Raw genomic sequence first — 13,622 nt, 5'->3', positions numbered from 1 at the left:
TACCTATTTACTTGTTTGTGTGTATGTGTGTGTGCATTTCCATGTAGCAGGAGGTGTTGGAGATAGCTTTGGATCAGTGTGGCCCATCTACTGACAGGAAAATTGCCCTGATAGACAAGAACCGTGACCTTTATTTGACCACCGTGCGTCATCTTGGACGAGAACCCAAAATCTGCAAAATTGGTGAGACATGGAGGGAATGCACTTAACAAGATCGGTGATGACTTTCTTTGTTTTGTGTGTGTGTGTGCGTGTGTGTGTGTGTGTGTGCATGCAACTAAGGTTAGATTACTGTAATAGCTGCATGCATCTTCTATCTTTTAGGTAGCATGGTTCATAGTATGGCCTGGAATGATGCTGCTAACATCCTGTGTGGAATCCAAGACAACCAGCTGACAGTGTGGTACTACCCAAGTGTTGTCTTCACTGACAAGGAATTATTACCGAAGACACTGTGCATAAAAGATGGCAGGTAATTTCCCTGGGCTTTCGCAAAGCCCCTGGTGTGACTAATTAATAAACAATTAGTGTCTATGCTTTGACACACTGGGTAATGCATTAGTGAGAGTGATTGGTCATAGGCCAATGAGTTGTTTTTCAAAAAGAAAGGTTATTGTTGTTACAGGTAGATGCAAGTGGATGTAAAAGGAAAACAAAATTAAGGTTCCAGTAGGATGTGAACCAGCATCTCCTGGCTGTTAATTCTAATAGATGTCACACCACCAATCCTCCAACCTCCTTATGAGGACTTGACACTTCTGTAAAATGATCCTGTTAATACTCAGTTGCCAATTTAACCATGTCTGGTGCGTCAAAGCACCAACTCTAAAAACCACCTTACGTGGGGAGATTCTAGAGGTTCTGACAGAGAGGTATTATGCAGTACAAGAAATGGGGATGAGAATTAATTGGTGACTTTAGCATGTAACAGCTGATACCATTCACCAGAATGGCGAGTAAGTTCCTATTACAAAAGCAGCAAAAGGTTATATTCAAGTTTAAAGTTGGCCAGAGTAGATAGAAGTATATAAGAGAACCTCTCAGTGCCCTTGCATTTTCATCTGAGAGGTTTCTGGAAAAGATGTCAAATATGAACTAAGAGCAGAAATGGAGGCAGCTTTTCTGTACCTTTTAACTCATTCTCCAAAGCAAAATGCATATGGCCAACATCTATCAGACTGTGCAAAGCTTTCTGGCCAGAACTCCCCAGCGTTAGCCAGCATTGAAGGCAGAGTGCCTGCACTGTCAGTACAGGCAATTGTAAACTATACTTGTGTCTGCTACACTAATCTGAACACTTGGTTGTAAACTTTTTGTGCACATTTTGGACTCACTCACTGGTTTTATTATTGCTGTTTAGTGCTCAAGCAGGCAGAAATTTGAGGAACACCAAAGTCTAAGTGGCAAAAGCTAATAAATCATCAGAAACTGCAAATTTCTGAAAGTTTCTCTTTAGGTTTGTTGGATATACACCAGCCACTTTATTAGATATACCTGTTCAACTGCTGATTAACACGAATGTCAAATTGGCCAGTCACGTGGCAGCAACCCAGTGCATTTACATATTTAGACATGGTCAAGGTGACCAGCTGAAGTTCAAGCTTAGCATTGAGAATGGGGAGAAAAGTGGTTTAAGTGACTCTGAATGTGGCATGGTTGCTGGTGCCAGGCAGGATGAGTATTTTAAAAGCTACTGAGATGTGTCAGATACTATCATGTCAACATGTACCAAACTCTCAGAAGAATGTTTCCAGCACCTTTGAATCTGTGCCATGAAGAATTAAGCAGATCTGAAAGCAAAATGGGACCTAACCCAGCACTAGCAAGGTGTATCTAAAAAAATGACCAATGATGGTGTTCTACAGGAAGCAGGACGCCCTAAGAACAGTACAGGTTACAGTGGTACCATGGCTGTTGGGCCATTTTATCAGGTTTACATATGCCGTGCTTGTAGAGGAAACTGGTAAAATCTGCACTATTAATGAGTCTGTCGAAGCAGCGTCAGGAATCATTTATATGTTATTTATGCATAACAAACTCATTTTTTCCCTCTGCCCTCTGTCAATGCAGTATTTACTGTAACAAACTGTGTGTGTGTCTTTGCAAAGTGAATTCAGACGTGCACCCCAAGTTCTAAACTACATTGGCACCAAAGTGACATTACGCCAAGGAGATGGTTCATTGGTGTACAGCAGTGTACTACCCTTTCCTGCCCTCCTGCATGAATACAGCATCTCTGCGCGCTGGGAGGATGCACTGCGCCTCTGCTGCTATGCAAAAGTAAGATACTGGAAATGTCTTTTACTCTTTTCTACTTGTGTCAGTGATTTCTATATGTGCTTAATGTAAGTGATGTGACATCATTGTACAATTGGTCTCAGTGTTTGTAGAACTGTGTATGTCCTTGCATTAGCTGTACAAGCAAAGCCATAGTGAGCATTAAGCTTTCGCATTGATTACTACATTTCTTTCACGTTGTATTTATGTTAGCAGTTTTGTGGTAGTGTTAAATATCCTCCAGTCTTGGGGCTCTGGTACAGTTCAGCTTCCCATGGCGTATGTCACGTGTATGCATGGATAATATGTCTGAACCAGAAAGTAGTAGACAGGTTTATGGGACCTGACCAGCAGGCTTTAATTAGCTTCAATTAGCCTGGTGACTCCATTTACCAGATTAACCCCCCAGACCTCACTCATAAATACACACTCTGCTGCATGCATGTGTGGATTTTCCAAACATATTACTCACACACACTGAGCACAGTGTGAGACTGTGTCTTTGCTTAGGCAATGATGCAATAACCACAAGCTTGGAGAAACGGACAACAAGTAGCAAAGGGTGGTTGGAACAAAAGGGATGGAGAGAGGCACCAGTTTTAAGAGCTTTTTCCTTGACCCCATCCTCTCGGCTTCTGGTAAGCGTTTGGTGGCTTTTCCCAGAACCACAGTTGTTGTCAGTAAGTGCTCACCTGACAGGAGTCAACAGAAACATGTTATAAATTAAGGCAAGAAGCACAAACCTAACATACAGTGACTAAAGTTTATAACCTAACAATTAAGTAGGCAAAAAAAGGTTTATTTCACGTGAAATTGTTTCACGTGAAGTTGTGTTGTCATGTTTACGATCTCTGGCAAGTCCTGCCGATGATATTTGTTGTTTGCAGGAGTGGTTTCTAATTGGAGCTGTTTTTCTTAGTGATGGATACTGAAAAACGCAGGAGATTACAGAGTGGTGACTCTGGAGTTCAGTTTGCTCAACTGCTGGCCCATTTGTGGTCAAATTTTAATTAATCCAGCTGCAGGAAATAAAGTGGCGACACATTTGTTTACATTTATAGTTGTTTTGTACTGCAAATACCTCCTGTTTTTGTGTGTGTCATGCATGTTTAAAGACTTGGTTAAAGTATGAGTAAAGTGTACCAGAATGCATTGAAGATACAGTCGTACTCTATCCTTATGCCCACTGATACATCCTCTTTTCATTAAGTGCTTTTTTGCTAAATATGTCATTTGTGAATGTGGCCAAAGGACTGAATTTTTGCTTCATCTCTCCATAGCAATTGGTTTCTAAAACTAAGTAAGTAACAGCTCAGCTGTTACTTGGTTTATGTCCACCAAGATGAGATTTACAACATACAGTACTAGGCAAAAGTCCCCCCCCACCACCACCACCACTTCTTTATATTTTGTTGGGAAAATTGGAAATGCAGTGCAGTGATTCATTGAAACATGTGCAAAGGTGCATGAAAATGCAGGATTAAAGGGAGTTTTTGCAATTCTAACCAGCTTAAAAGTCAGTATGTGGTATGACCACTTTATTCTTTGACACTCTTGGTCAAACTTTCTTGTCTAGTCTTCAGGAATAGTTCTTCAGGCTTCTTGAAGGACATTCAAAGCTCTTCTTTGGCTGTTGGCTGCCTTTTATTTTATCGTCTATCTAGATGATCCCACGCTGCTTCAGTAATGTTGATGTCTGGCTTTAAAGAGACCAATCCATGACTGATAGTGTTTCATCTGTGTTTTTCTATCCCAGTGTGTTTTTATTGCATTGGCATTGTTATGATGAATAATTAAGCTGCTGCCAATAAGCTTTCCAGACTCTTTCAGATATTTTCAGATGTTGCTCATCTGCTGTAGATGGTTTTTTTAGGCCTGCAAGTTATTTTGTCCTCCACTTGTCCAGTTTCCTTTTTTTTTTCTAAAGCACACTCTGCAGAGATGCCAAGTTTTTGGCTAATAGCTCTTTGGGATTCACTTTGGTGGTGCAATTATACTATTTTATGTTTGCCAAATTGTGTTATCTTTGGCATTTTTCATAGATTCAGCAACAGAAAACGGAACAAATTATGTGTTATTATTACAGGCTGCTGATAGCAAAGGGTGTAAACACCACACCGTTTCCTCCCTTGAGTTAGGTGCCTTTTTTATGCCATAGGTCGATATTAATTAAAGAAAAAAAATGGTTTCATTAAAAGATGCTCTCTGCTGTTGTTCCCTTTATCCCTAGGACCAATCTTTGTGGGCATGTCTCGCTGGCATGGCAATGGCAAACAGAGAGCTGACTACTGCAGAGATGGCTTATGCTGCCATTGGAGAGGTAAGAGCACTGCTTATTGGCTAGTTCAGCTAAACACAAGTGTTGTAAACCACCAGAAAACCATAAAAAAGAAAATTCAGTGAAACTTCAGTGAATCTGTCAGTGAAAAGAGATACTGTATTTCTAGCTTCTCTCTTTGCATATCTGCTGCTTCACCTCTTTCAGTTACCTAGAGTTCAATACATCAACTTTCTAAGGGAGCAGCCATCTAAGGAGTCATCGTTGGCCCACATGCTGCTGTTCAGTGGTCAGGTCCAGGAAGCTGAGGCTGCTTTCTTACAAGCTGGTCTCATCTACCAGGCCATACAAGTCAACATTGACCTTTATAACTGGGAAAGGTATAATTCTGTATATATGTGTTCATGTTGGAAATGTACAGCTAGTAAAGAGACAGTATAAGCAGTTTTGGGAGATTTTTATTCATGTATGTATTTTTTGTATTTTTGGCTGTGTAAGGATTTTGTTTTATGGAGGTAGTCTAAACTTAGGTTTTAAAGAGTTAAGGTGAAGCATATTTGTTCACAGAGGATGCATGTCTGTCTGCATCATGTCATCTTGTGTCCAGGGCATTGGAGCTGGCAGTTAAACACAAGACCCATGTGGACACTGTGCTGGCCTATAGGGAGAAGTTCCTACAGAAATTTGGCAGGAAGGAGACCAATAAGAGATTCCTGCAGTACTCTGAAGGGGTACGTTATGGTGGCCTGTCTTGCTGCACTGTATAAACTGACTTGGTCAGCAACACACTGGAAACATTTTTAGCTGTGGATGGTGTCTATTTCTAATTATTTCCCATGGGTTATCAACTTTGTTTGCTCTGCTAATACACTCTAAGTGGCCTTAAAAAAAGTTGGTTTAGGGAAAAACTATGTTACCTTAGCATTTCTGTTTACCATCCAATCAGAAAAGCCTACAGCATTAAACTGCAAAAGGAGGCAAATCTCTAGTTGCACCTGACCTATTTAATCCCAAATATTGCTTGCAGTAGTGTTACTGGAGTGCTTATCACTGCAACAATGCCTAATATTATAATTATAGTCTCAAAGTACAAATACAATAAAAAAAGTTCCATATAACAAAAAGAATCACAGAGACTCTGTTGATTTTAAAAGATGGTTGAGATGGTTAAAACCTTCTTGTAAACTGGTTAAAGGAAAGAAAAATCCATTCTGATTACCGTTTGACTTTGTTCTTTCTACACTTGCCGTCATGCCAAAAATGTTTAGGTATATATATGTACAGTTTTTGTTTTGCCTCTGTTCACAACCACAGTGGAGTTTGGCCCCATTGTCAGAGGCTCAGAGTTAATTTAGACAGACGAACAGTTAGACGAGGCCTGTTTCCCTGATATTTCATTACAAATGAGGCAGGCATAACATCTGAAGCTGAATCAAAGTTCAGTCCCTCTCTCAAGACTCTTCATGCAAGTATTAAAAATGCTTAAAATAACATAATATGTAAAATCATGTTAGTCTGATCAGTTAATTTTGAGCCTCTAAAAAATGGGGACCATCTGTAAAAATGGCTGTAATTTATAATAAACTGATGAATAAACTGTTAACACCAAACTTATTTGTTAACCCCTTGAATTAAAGCTGAAAGTCTGAACTTCAATTACATATAGTTTTATTTAAAATCCACTGTGGTAGTATAGTGAGGCAAAACTATAAAAATAGTGTCCTTTTCCAAGAAATTATGGACCTAACAGTGTCTACTCTTCCCAAAAATGCTAGCTTCCAAGATGAACTGATCTTCTGTGGACAGTTTGTTTTTAATCCAACTCTTAAAAAATTGAGAGCGACACAATAATGGAAACTACTGGACTGTACAGATGGTAAATATCCATCTTTAATAGGATGATCAAACATGTGCCAAAGAGATAAGAGAGTTGTTTTGGGGTTTTTTTACACATCTAAAACTCTTCCAGTTTATAGTGTTGGCGCATACAATAACCAGACCGTACTAAATCATATCCCATGTAAACAGCTGACCCCGAAAAACTCAGCAGTAGGTAGGATTTCAGCCAGACTGCAAGGAAAAATGTGTGCATGTGACTTCAACCCATGTGATCACCACTGGAGGTTAAAAAGCACCATTATCATCCTACACGACCTTCCCAACTCCTGTAAATTGTTCAGTAAACATTTCTAATTTTAAAAGTGTTTGCAGTACTTACACTAATTACTCTTAAACAGAAAGAACCTACTCTAATGCATTACAAGTTGCTTTCTACTACCCGAGCTCAGCCAGCCTTACAGTTTGGAGGGATTTACAGACGATCTAGCAGCGTCTTTCTTAGCGTATCCGAGGCTAACATTTGAAAGCCAGTGTTTTAAGACGCTTACTATAACTTGTTTTCCTTCTCTTTTAATGGGGGATAACTCCCATTACCAAATGCTTCCCGGAACTGTTTATCAGTTAAAATAGTGTTTCTTACTTTCTCATTTCATCTCATCTTACTGTGTCTTCCAGGTTGAAGTGGACTGGGAAAAAATCCAAGCAAAGATAGAGATGGAGTTGTCTAAAGAGAGAGAGCGAGCTGCTAACACCTCTGTGAGGAGCAGCGTGGCCTCACGCCGTTGATTTCTAAAAATGTTTTTTATTTTTTTAAGAGGGTCATGTCCACAATAAGTACAGCAAGTACGATTACCTTCATGTAAAAACCAAAACTGAACAATTTTGAGATTTTGTGATGTCTGTGATGCCTGACTTACACTACACACATAGTCTTGTCAAGTTACATATAAAGCTTTAAACAAAATCGCTTATGTTACTGTTACTGTGGGTGGCTGATAACAGTTTTTTAAGGCTGTCTGTATTTCTGACCAACAGACCTGTGGCCTTCCTGTTGTAGTGACTGATTTTGAGTGAATCAAGTTTAAAGTTAATCTGTTTTCATTAACAGTTAAATAGGTATACGCGTTCATCTGTAAATTTGTATAAGTGTTATTTTTGTCATGTTTCAGTTTGTTTTTTTACATTAAAATATATTTTTATAGTTTACACATTTATAGTGTTGCCTTGTGGAAATGCGAGAATGTCCATTAATAAAGCATGTGAACCATACTGTATGTATTGATCCAAAATGTCCTGTTTCTTTGTTTTCCCCTTTGTGTCGTGACACTTTACTGGTTTTATACAAGGATCAGGGACTGTCTTTGAGGTCTGAGATTTATTTTAAGCTTTGCACATGCACCCTGAAGGTATTTCTGTGTGCATGCGTGTTTTCACAGTCTTAAAATAATGCAGGGCTTCTCTTTTTAAATTGTTCTTGTGTTTCCTCCGCTGCTGAGGTATGAAACAGACCGCTTGCCACGGAGCTCCACCCCCTGGTTGGCAGAGGGCCACTACATCAGCAGAGGGTAATAGCCTATTCATCTCCACTAGTGGTCCAGGAGGATGAACATCTTTCTCAGGGCTCTTCAGAAAGGACTCCTATACTATGTCATGAAGATGCAGATGGATATGGTAGAAAGTGAACAAGATGAAACAGTGAGTGGCAACAGACACACATCACAGAAAACAGTAGGAAAATCTCTCTCTTGGGTTGGGTATCTCTTGCTGCTTATTTTTTTTTCTTAGCAGTTTTCCTGTAGTTTTGGTCACTTCACTTCTAAAAGCCTTTTTTTATTTCTGTCTTTCCACCAACTATCTATCTGAACTAATGTATTTTTAAGAGCAGACAAAATAAATCATTAATTAGTCATTGAGGTTAAAGCTAGTTGGGTTCACTGAACATCTTCCGTGTTCAAATTCCACATAATACAAGAGTAGTGACGATTTTCCTGTAATTTAACACAAAGCAAGTGAGCATCATGTGCTTGGCGTCAAGCACGCTTTATCCAAACAACTCCTTCACCTCAAACCATATAGATGTGAGAAAACAGCTAAATGGTGGAACTGGATGACCACGTTTCACATCCATTACTGGGAGTGGCCACACACAACAAACAGCAACATGTGAAATCAGTTCATGCTTTCTCTTAAACCATGCATTGCGTGATATACCTGATTCACTCAATTCCACGCCTCTACCTTCAGCCATATCTTAATGTTAAGAATATAAAAGTCACATTTAGATTAGACTTTCTATAGTTTTGAGTCCCAGTGGCAAATATCTTACAATGAAATGGCCAGTGTAAATATTTCATATTTTTGAAGCTACACAGCACACAGTGCCAAACAGATGCTCTTCTTTTATTAAACCATAGAAGTGTATATCTATATTCAAAGACTGGCTGGTTCTCATATATTAAATTGATAGCCAAGCTCTCCCAAAAATACACTTCCCGGATGTAATGCAGAATTTATGAGGAGGATAGAGAAGGATAATGCTCATTGATTTGACATTTTGAAGTTTGTCTGTTCTTTATACCAGAGAGCTATACGATAACTGAATTATGGGCTCTGATTCAAAACCCACTGAGTGTACCAATACTGTATTTATCCCTGTGTTTTTATAGATTTGCATCTCCCATGAGCGTATATAACTATCCTCTCCCCTGAGAGAAGACATACAGCTTTACTGTTGATGTTTACAAATGGAAGTCAGTATATAGTGAACTACACTGACTAGGAAGGAGAAAATGAAACGCAACAATCACACTTCTCATGGGTTCATTAGCCCTCAAACATGGCCTCATGCCGCTCAGGGTCTCAGATCCTTTACCTCATCTACCCATCAGTGGTTGTTTTAGTCTGGATTTAATGCTTTTAAGTCCAAACTCCAGCCGCCCACAAATGTCCCTCAGGAAAAGAAAGCCATCAGTGATCACTACTGGCTCTGCCATTATGGTCAGGCGATATTGGTTTACAAAAGCCACCACAATCACACTCAGACTTTTAGAGTTGGGATCAACTCAGGGTCTCTAATTGTAAAGGCTAGCTTTACAGATACGGTTCTGCATTGTTCGGAATGATGAAAGATGAGCACTTTGGAGCTTCTGGGATAAATCAGTTTAGTTGATTTGATAAGCTGATGGTTATTATCTGCTTTACACCTGCTCTTGTATCTTTAATGGGATTTAATTTGGTGCACTGTTTATATGCAAACACCTCCTTTTCATTTCTGCACAACAAACTGAAAACATTCGTCCATCTTGAAGTTGACGGGCAAATAAATTGAAAAGTGTTTTTTCTTTCAGTTCATATGTAAAAAAATGCAGATCTTTCAGAACCTTCCATTATTGTGAATTCAAAATGATCCAATACTGTTCGTACAACAAAAGACGTTTGGCTGGCTTACATCCAGCAGTAATGCAGATTCTCATTAGAATTTTTGGCCTGGCCCTAAAGATAAGACAATACGATATGGAGAGTGTGACTATTTACCAGACACCCAGTCAATCACAAGGTAAAGAAATACTAAATGAACAAAATTGCCTTTTCAGTATTATGGCATTAATTCACAGAAAGCATGTTTTCTCAAAATCTTCTTAGTTTTCAGATGAGCTAAAGGGTAACTTCTTGTTTCTTTAGGACAGTTAGCATCTGCAAAAGCAGACTTGAATGTATTCTCATCTGGCATCTTCAAATCCTTCTGCTTTAACAAAGAAAGAACATTTTCTTCAATGCCGCGTGTGAGCTAGTATTTTTCTGTTTTGCTCCTTGGGACAGCAGCTATCTTCTCTGACATGCCTTCATAAAAGTGCAACTTTAGCTCTTATCAGTCTGGAAGCTGTAATCTCATTCATATTTTTCTTCTTCTTGAGTTCATAAGCTGGGACCTGGGGCAGTAAGGCTTCACTCACAGGAGAGATGTCAAGCATTGAGCAGGTCATTTATATAATGCTCATCTATCAGCTCCCAGTGAAGTGTGTATGTGGGGGTAGATTGCTGCCTTCATGCTGATAAGCTAGACTCCAGGGCTGGCTGGTTTAAAAAAAAGTGTCTCAGAAAGAATTATAACAGATATTTCCCTAATCCTTTCTCTCTTTCAGTCCATGTCTAAGGGGACTGAAAAAACTATTTTCTTTTTTTGGATGCAAATTTAATAAAGAAAAGGCTCTACAAAATAGTATGAGAATTTTTCAGGTTCGGCAGTATATTAAGCACTAAGAGAGGACCTCAGTTTGACAGGAAATCTGTTTCATGCTGCCGTTAAATTGAGGTGCTGAAGTTTGAAAAAAGCTTAATGCGATTGTACTGGAGCCAATTTAGCTATTCCCAACACAAAGCGCCTCAATTTCAGCCTCCTCCGCTTACTTTATAATCTGCTTTTCATAACCCAAGCGGTCATTTGCATACAAAAGGAAAGCAGGTTCCTGTTATCTCAGAAAACACGTAGTCCTGCATTTTTCTCAGCCTTCTCTTTTATTCTTTACATTCAGGAGTATAATTGCACTTGTTCGTTGTATCTCTGCAAGATTTTTTTTTACCCTGACTATATTAAAATAAGAATAACAATGTTTCTGTAGTCTTGCCCAGTCTCCGTCAAACAGAGTTGGATGTCCTTGGGCTCTGAGGTCCTGAGACCTCCAGGGCAGCCAGCCTCTGGTCTCCGGATCTCGGTCCTGTTGCTCTCCCTCTGCCCTGGCCGCCACTCTCGTTTTCGGACAACAAGTTCTCACCGGACCGGTCTCTGTGCATGTCTTGCATGCTTTCCTCATAGGTGGGCAAATACTTAACTTCGTCATAGGCCGGCAGGTTTGGAGAGGCAAAGCCCCCGAGGTTGTATTCGGGGTACCGCTCCAGCAGGGAATCCTGGGACGCTGATGTGTGTCCGTGAAAGAGGGACGGCTCCTCGCCGCGGTCGTGGTGCGGGTGCCGCCGGGGCCGAGGGCAGATGATCCGCTGGATGAAGTAGCCCATGGCAAAGAGCAGCAACAGGATCAGGATGCCGGACAGCTTCCGCGTGAACCAGCCGACGTTGTCGAAAAATGCGTGGATGGAGAGCTGGCAGCAGCTCACCTTCGAGCTGGCACTGGTGTTCCCTGTGACGGTGGGCGGACAGCAGTGCTGGTTGACGCCGCACTGGACCTCCCCACAGCTCTGGGCGGCTTGACATGCAGAGATCAGGCATGCCGACAGAAATGTGCCAGTGTATGCTGTCCGGCCGCCGCCCGGCACACGGGGCATCATTTCGGGATCCCCCAGGATGGAGCAGCTATCGGCGCGTCTCCAGTACGCACGACGTCGTATCGTTAAGCCCGCTCAGGTGTTGCAGGACTGCCTTTCCTTCCAGCTGTTCGCGAAATATGTGCTGTCACAGCTTCTGCAGCGAGGAGCGGGACAGCAGGTGCCCCCCCTCCCCCTGCTGAGGACGACCTGTCTGCTTTAGTATGGGCGATCGGAGTGGAGCCACCTCAGTGTCTGAAGGCAGCAGGGATGAGATTCATGAATAATCTTACATCATTATTAGGTGAAGATATCTTTATTGGGTCCTAGCATGTCCTTACACCAGTGAAACCCGCAGATAGCCAGCCTGTGCTCCTGGTTACATATTCTGCCTTAACCTGAAGTCTCCTGCACAAAGACACATGCAATCTCACCAGTTTTCAGACATCAGCAGCCCCCCTCTCTGATCACTACGTGCAATGTTTGCTGCAGAGCATCATGATTTATACTTTAAAGATCCAATAAAGAATGCTGTAGATGTAGGAGGAGGGGTGACAAGAGGAAGGAGTGAAGATATTGTGCCTTAGTACCTTGTAAAATTTAAACAAGTCTTTGTTCTATAGTGATAGATTGAGAGCAGAGGTCCTTAAGCCAAGGAACAGCAGCAATACTGCAATACAGAATTAATTAACTGCAAGTAAACATCCTGCATTGGAAATGTAGGATAGTGCAGATTATGTACAAATTCACTTAACAGTAATATGAATGATAGAAGATACTATGAAGTATTTGTGGATGAGTAGGATATCAGTGTTGGCTTTGGTTAAGGTGGAGCTAATGTTTCCCATATTGTCCCAAGATCATCATATGTTTCTGAACTCTTTAGGCTAGTATAAATTAATAGAAACCTTTTATAATGTAGAGAGGTAAACAGCTGTAATATCTGAGACTGACACGTCCCCAGATGCCACTTTATGATCCATTGCACCCGAAAGACTTTAAAACTGTCCCATCACTGAATTCTGAACCAGGTAAAAACCAGCACTGGTGAATGTCCCTGACACAAGGCGCCAACAGCTCCAACCGTCTCATTAAAAATGCAATGTGGATTGTAATGGCCCCCATTAGATGAGTGTCTGGATTCCCATTAGTTCAGTATCACCCTAGAGAACCATGTGTCTGCAGCATTGAAGAACATAACCATAAAACTAATTCCTTGCTTTAAACGATAGTCTCTGTGCCCCGTGTGTTAATTTATGCTAAAGATGTCCCTTTGGATAACATCCAAGAACAGCGGGCTCACTAAGCTGCTCCTCAAGTCCTGAATATTAACTGATTAATTAAACCACTCTGCTTAATTTGTTGTCTTGCAATGAATTAGCGACTTGAATAATTTTCCGCCGTGGTTGTATAGATCGACCAGCATCATTTTTCAAAGGCCTGTTGTCCTTTTCTTTTTCTCTCTCTTTCTGCGGTGAATAGCATTTATGATATTAAGACATTACAGGGAAGACTACAGCCTCTGATTCTATTTTAAAAGACAGGGTTGTACTGATAAATATAAGGACTTTAGAGTCTTTTGCAAAGTCTACATTGTTTAAATTGTGGTGAATCCTTTTAAATTACAGGAACATTTCACCCTGTCTTCATGTTACTGTTTGTTACTGATAGTCAGTCTGTATTCGTCTCTTTCCTAAACAAGGCCTAATGCACAATACACCAAATCCAATTACTGGACCATTATGACATGAAATTCAGTAGAAGAAGAGCACCATGCAACCTAATTTATGCAGCATCGTATTTCTTTCTGTAATCTACCTCAATTAGGGAAATGTGATCACAGGGCAACTTTCCAACCAAATAAACAATCAATAGCCTGTGGACCATGGCTCTGAGAGTTCAGAAACCCTTCTCAGTTCTCCCCTGTTTCGTTTTTCCAGCAAGTCTGCTTCTCAGGAGGGCTCTTATT

At 40.6% G+C, this 13,622-nt stretch overlaps 2 protein-coding genes across 3 annotated transcripts in view; one reads left to right on the top strand and one right to left on the bottom strand.

Moving 5' to 3' along the window:
* The window catches only part of ift80 (intraflagellar transport 80 homolog (Chlamydomonas)), a 52,489-nt gene extending 44,821 nt beyond the window's left edge, over positions 1-7,668 (top strand). The window contains exons 14-20 of one of the 2 annotated variants that reach the window (XM_080288928.1): positions 51-183; positions 325-472; positions 2,109-2,280; positions 4,508-4,597; positions 4,763-4,935; positions 5,163-5,286; positions 7,070-7,668. In XM_080288928.1, the coding sequence (XP_080145054.1) occupies positions 51-183; positions 325-472; positions 2,109-2,280; positions 4,508-4,597; positions 4,763-4,935; positions 5,163-5,286; positions 7,070-7,180 (951 nt within the window). In that variant the 3' untranslated portion in view covers positions 7,181-7,668. Of the gene's footprint in view, positions 1-47; positions 184-324; positions 473-2,108; positions 2,281-4,507; positions 4,598-4,762; positions 4,936-5,162; positions 5,287-7,069 lie in introns of both variants that reach the window. The other variant, XM_080288927.1, reaches the window with a different exon arrangement.
* Positions 7,669-10,890: 3,222 nt separating this feature from the next.
* Positions 10,891-12,085, bottom strand: c15h3orf80 (chromosome 15 C3orf80 homolog). The gene has a single exon (XM_026191814.2). It carries the CDS (start codon positions 11,675-11,677, stop codon positions 11,030-11,032), a length of 648 nt encoding a protein of 215 aa, XP_026047599.1. The 5' UTR covers positions 11,678-12,085; the 3' UTR covers positions 10,891-11,029.
* Between the last annotated feature and the right edge of the window lie 1,537 nt (positions 12,086-13,622).

This window comes from Astatotilapia calliptera, chromosome 14 (assembly GCF_964374335.1).
Source record: "Astatotilapia calliptera chromosome 14, fAstCal68.1, whole genome shotgun sequence".
NCBI classification, from domain to species: Eukaryota; Metazoa; Chordata; class Actinopteri; order Cichliformes; family Cichlidae; genus Astatotilapia; species Astatotilapia calliptera.
This window is presented reverse-complemented; position numbering and strand designations above follow the sequence as displayed.

Bases quoted from the DNA above. Each gene is read 5' to 3' on its own strand.
- c15h3orf80 (XM_026191814.2), bottom strand. From the start codon at position 11,677: ATGATGCCCCGTGTGCCGGGCGGCGGCCGGACAGCATACACTGGCACA.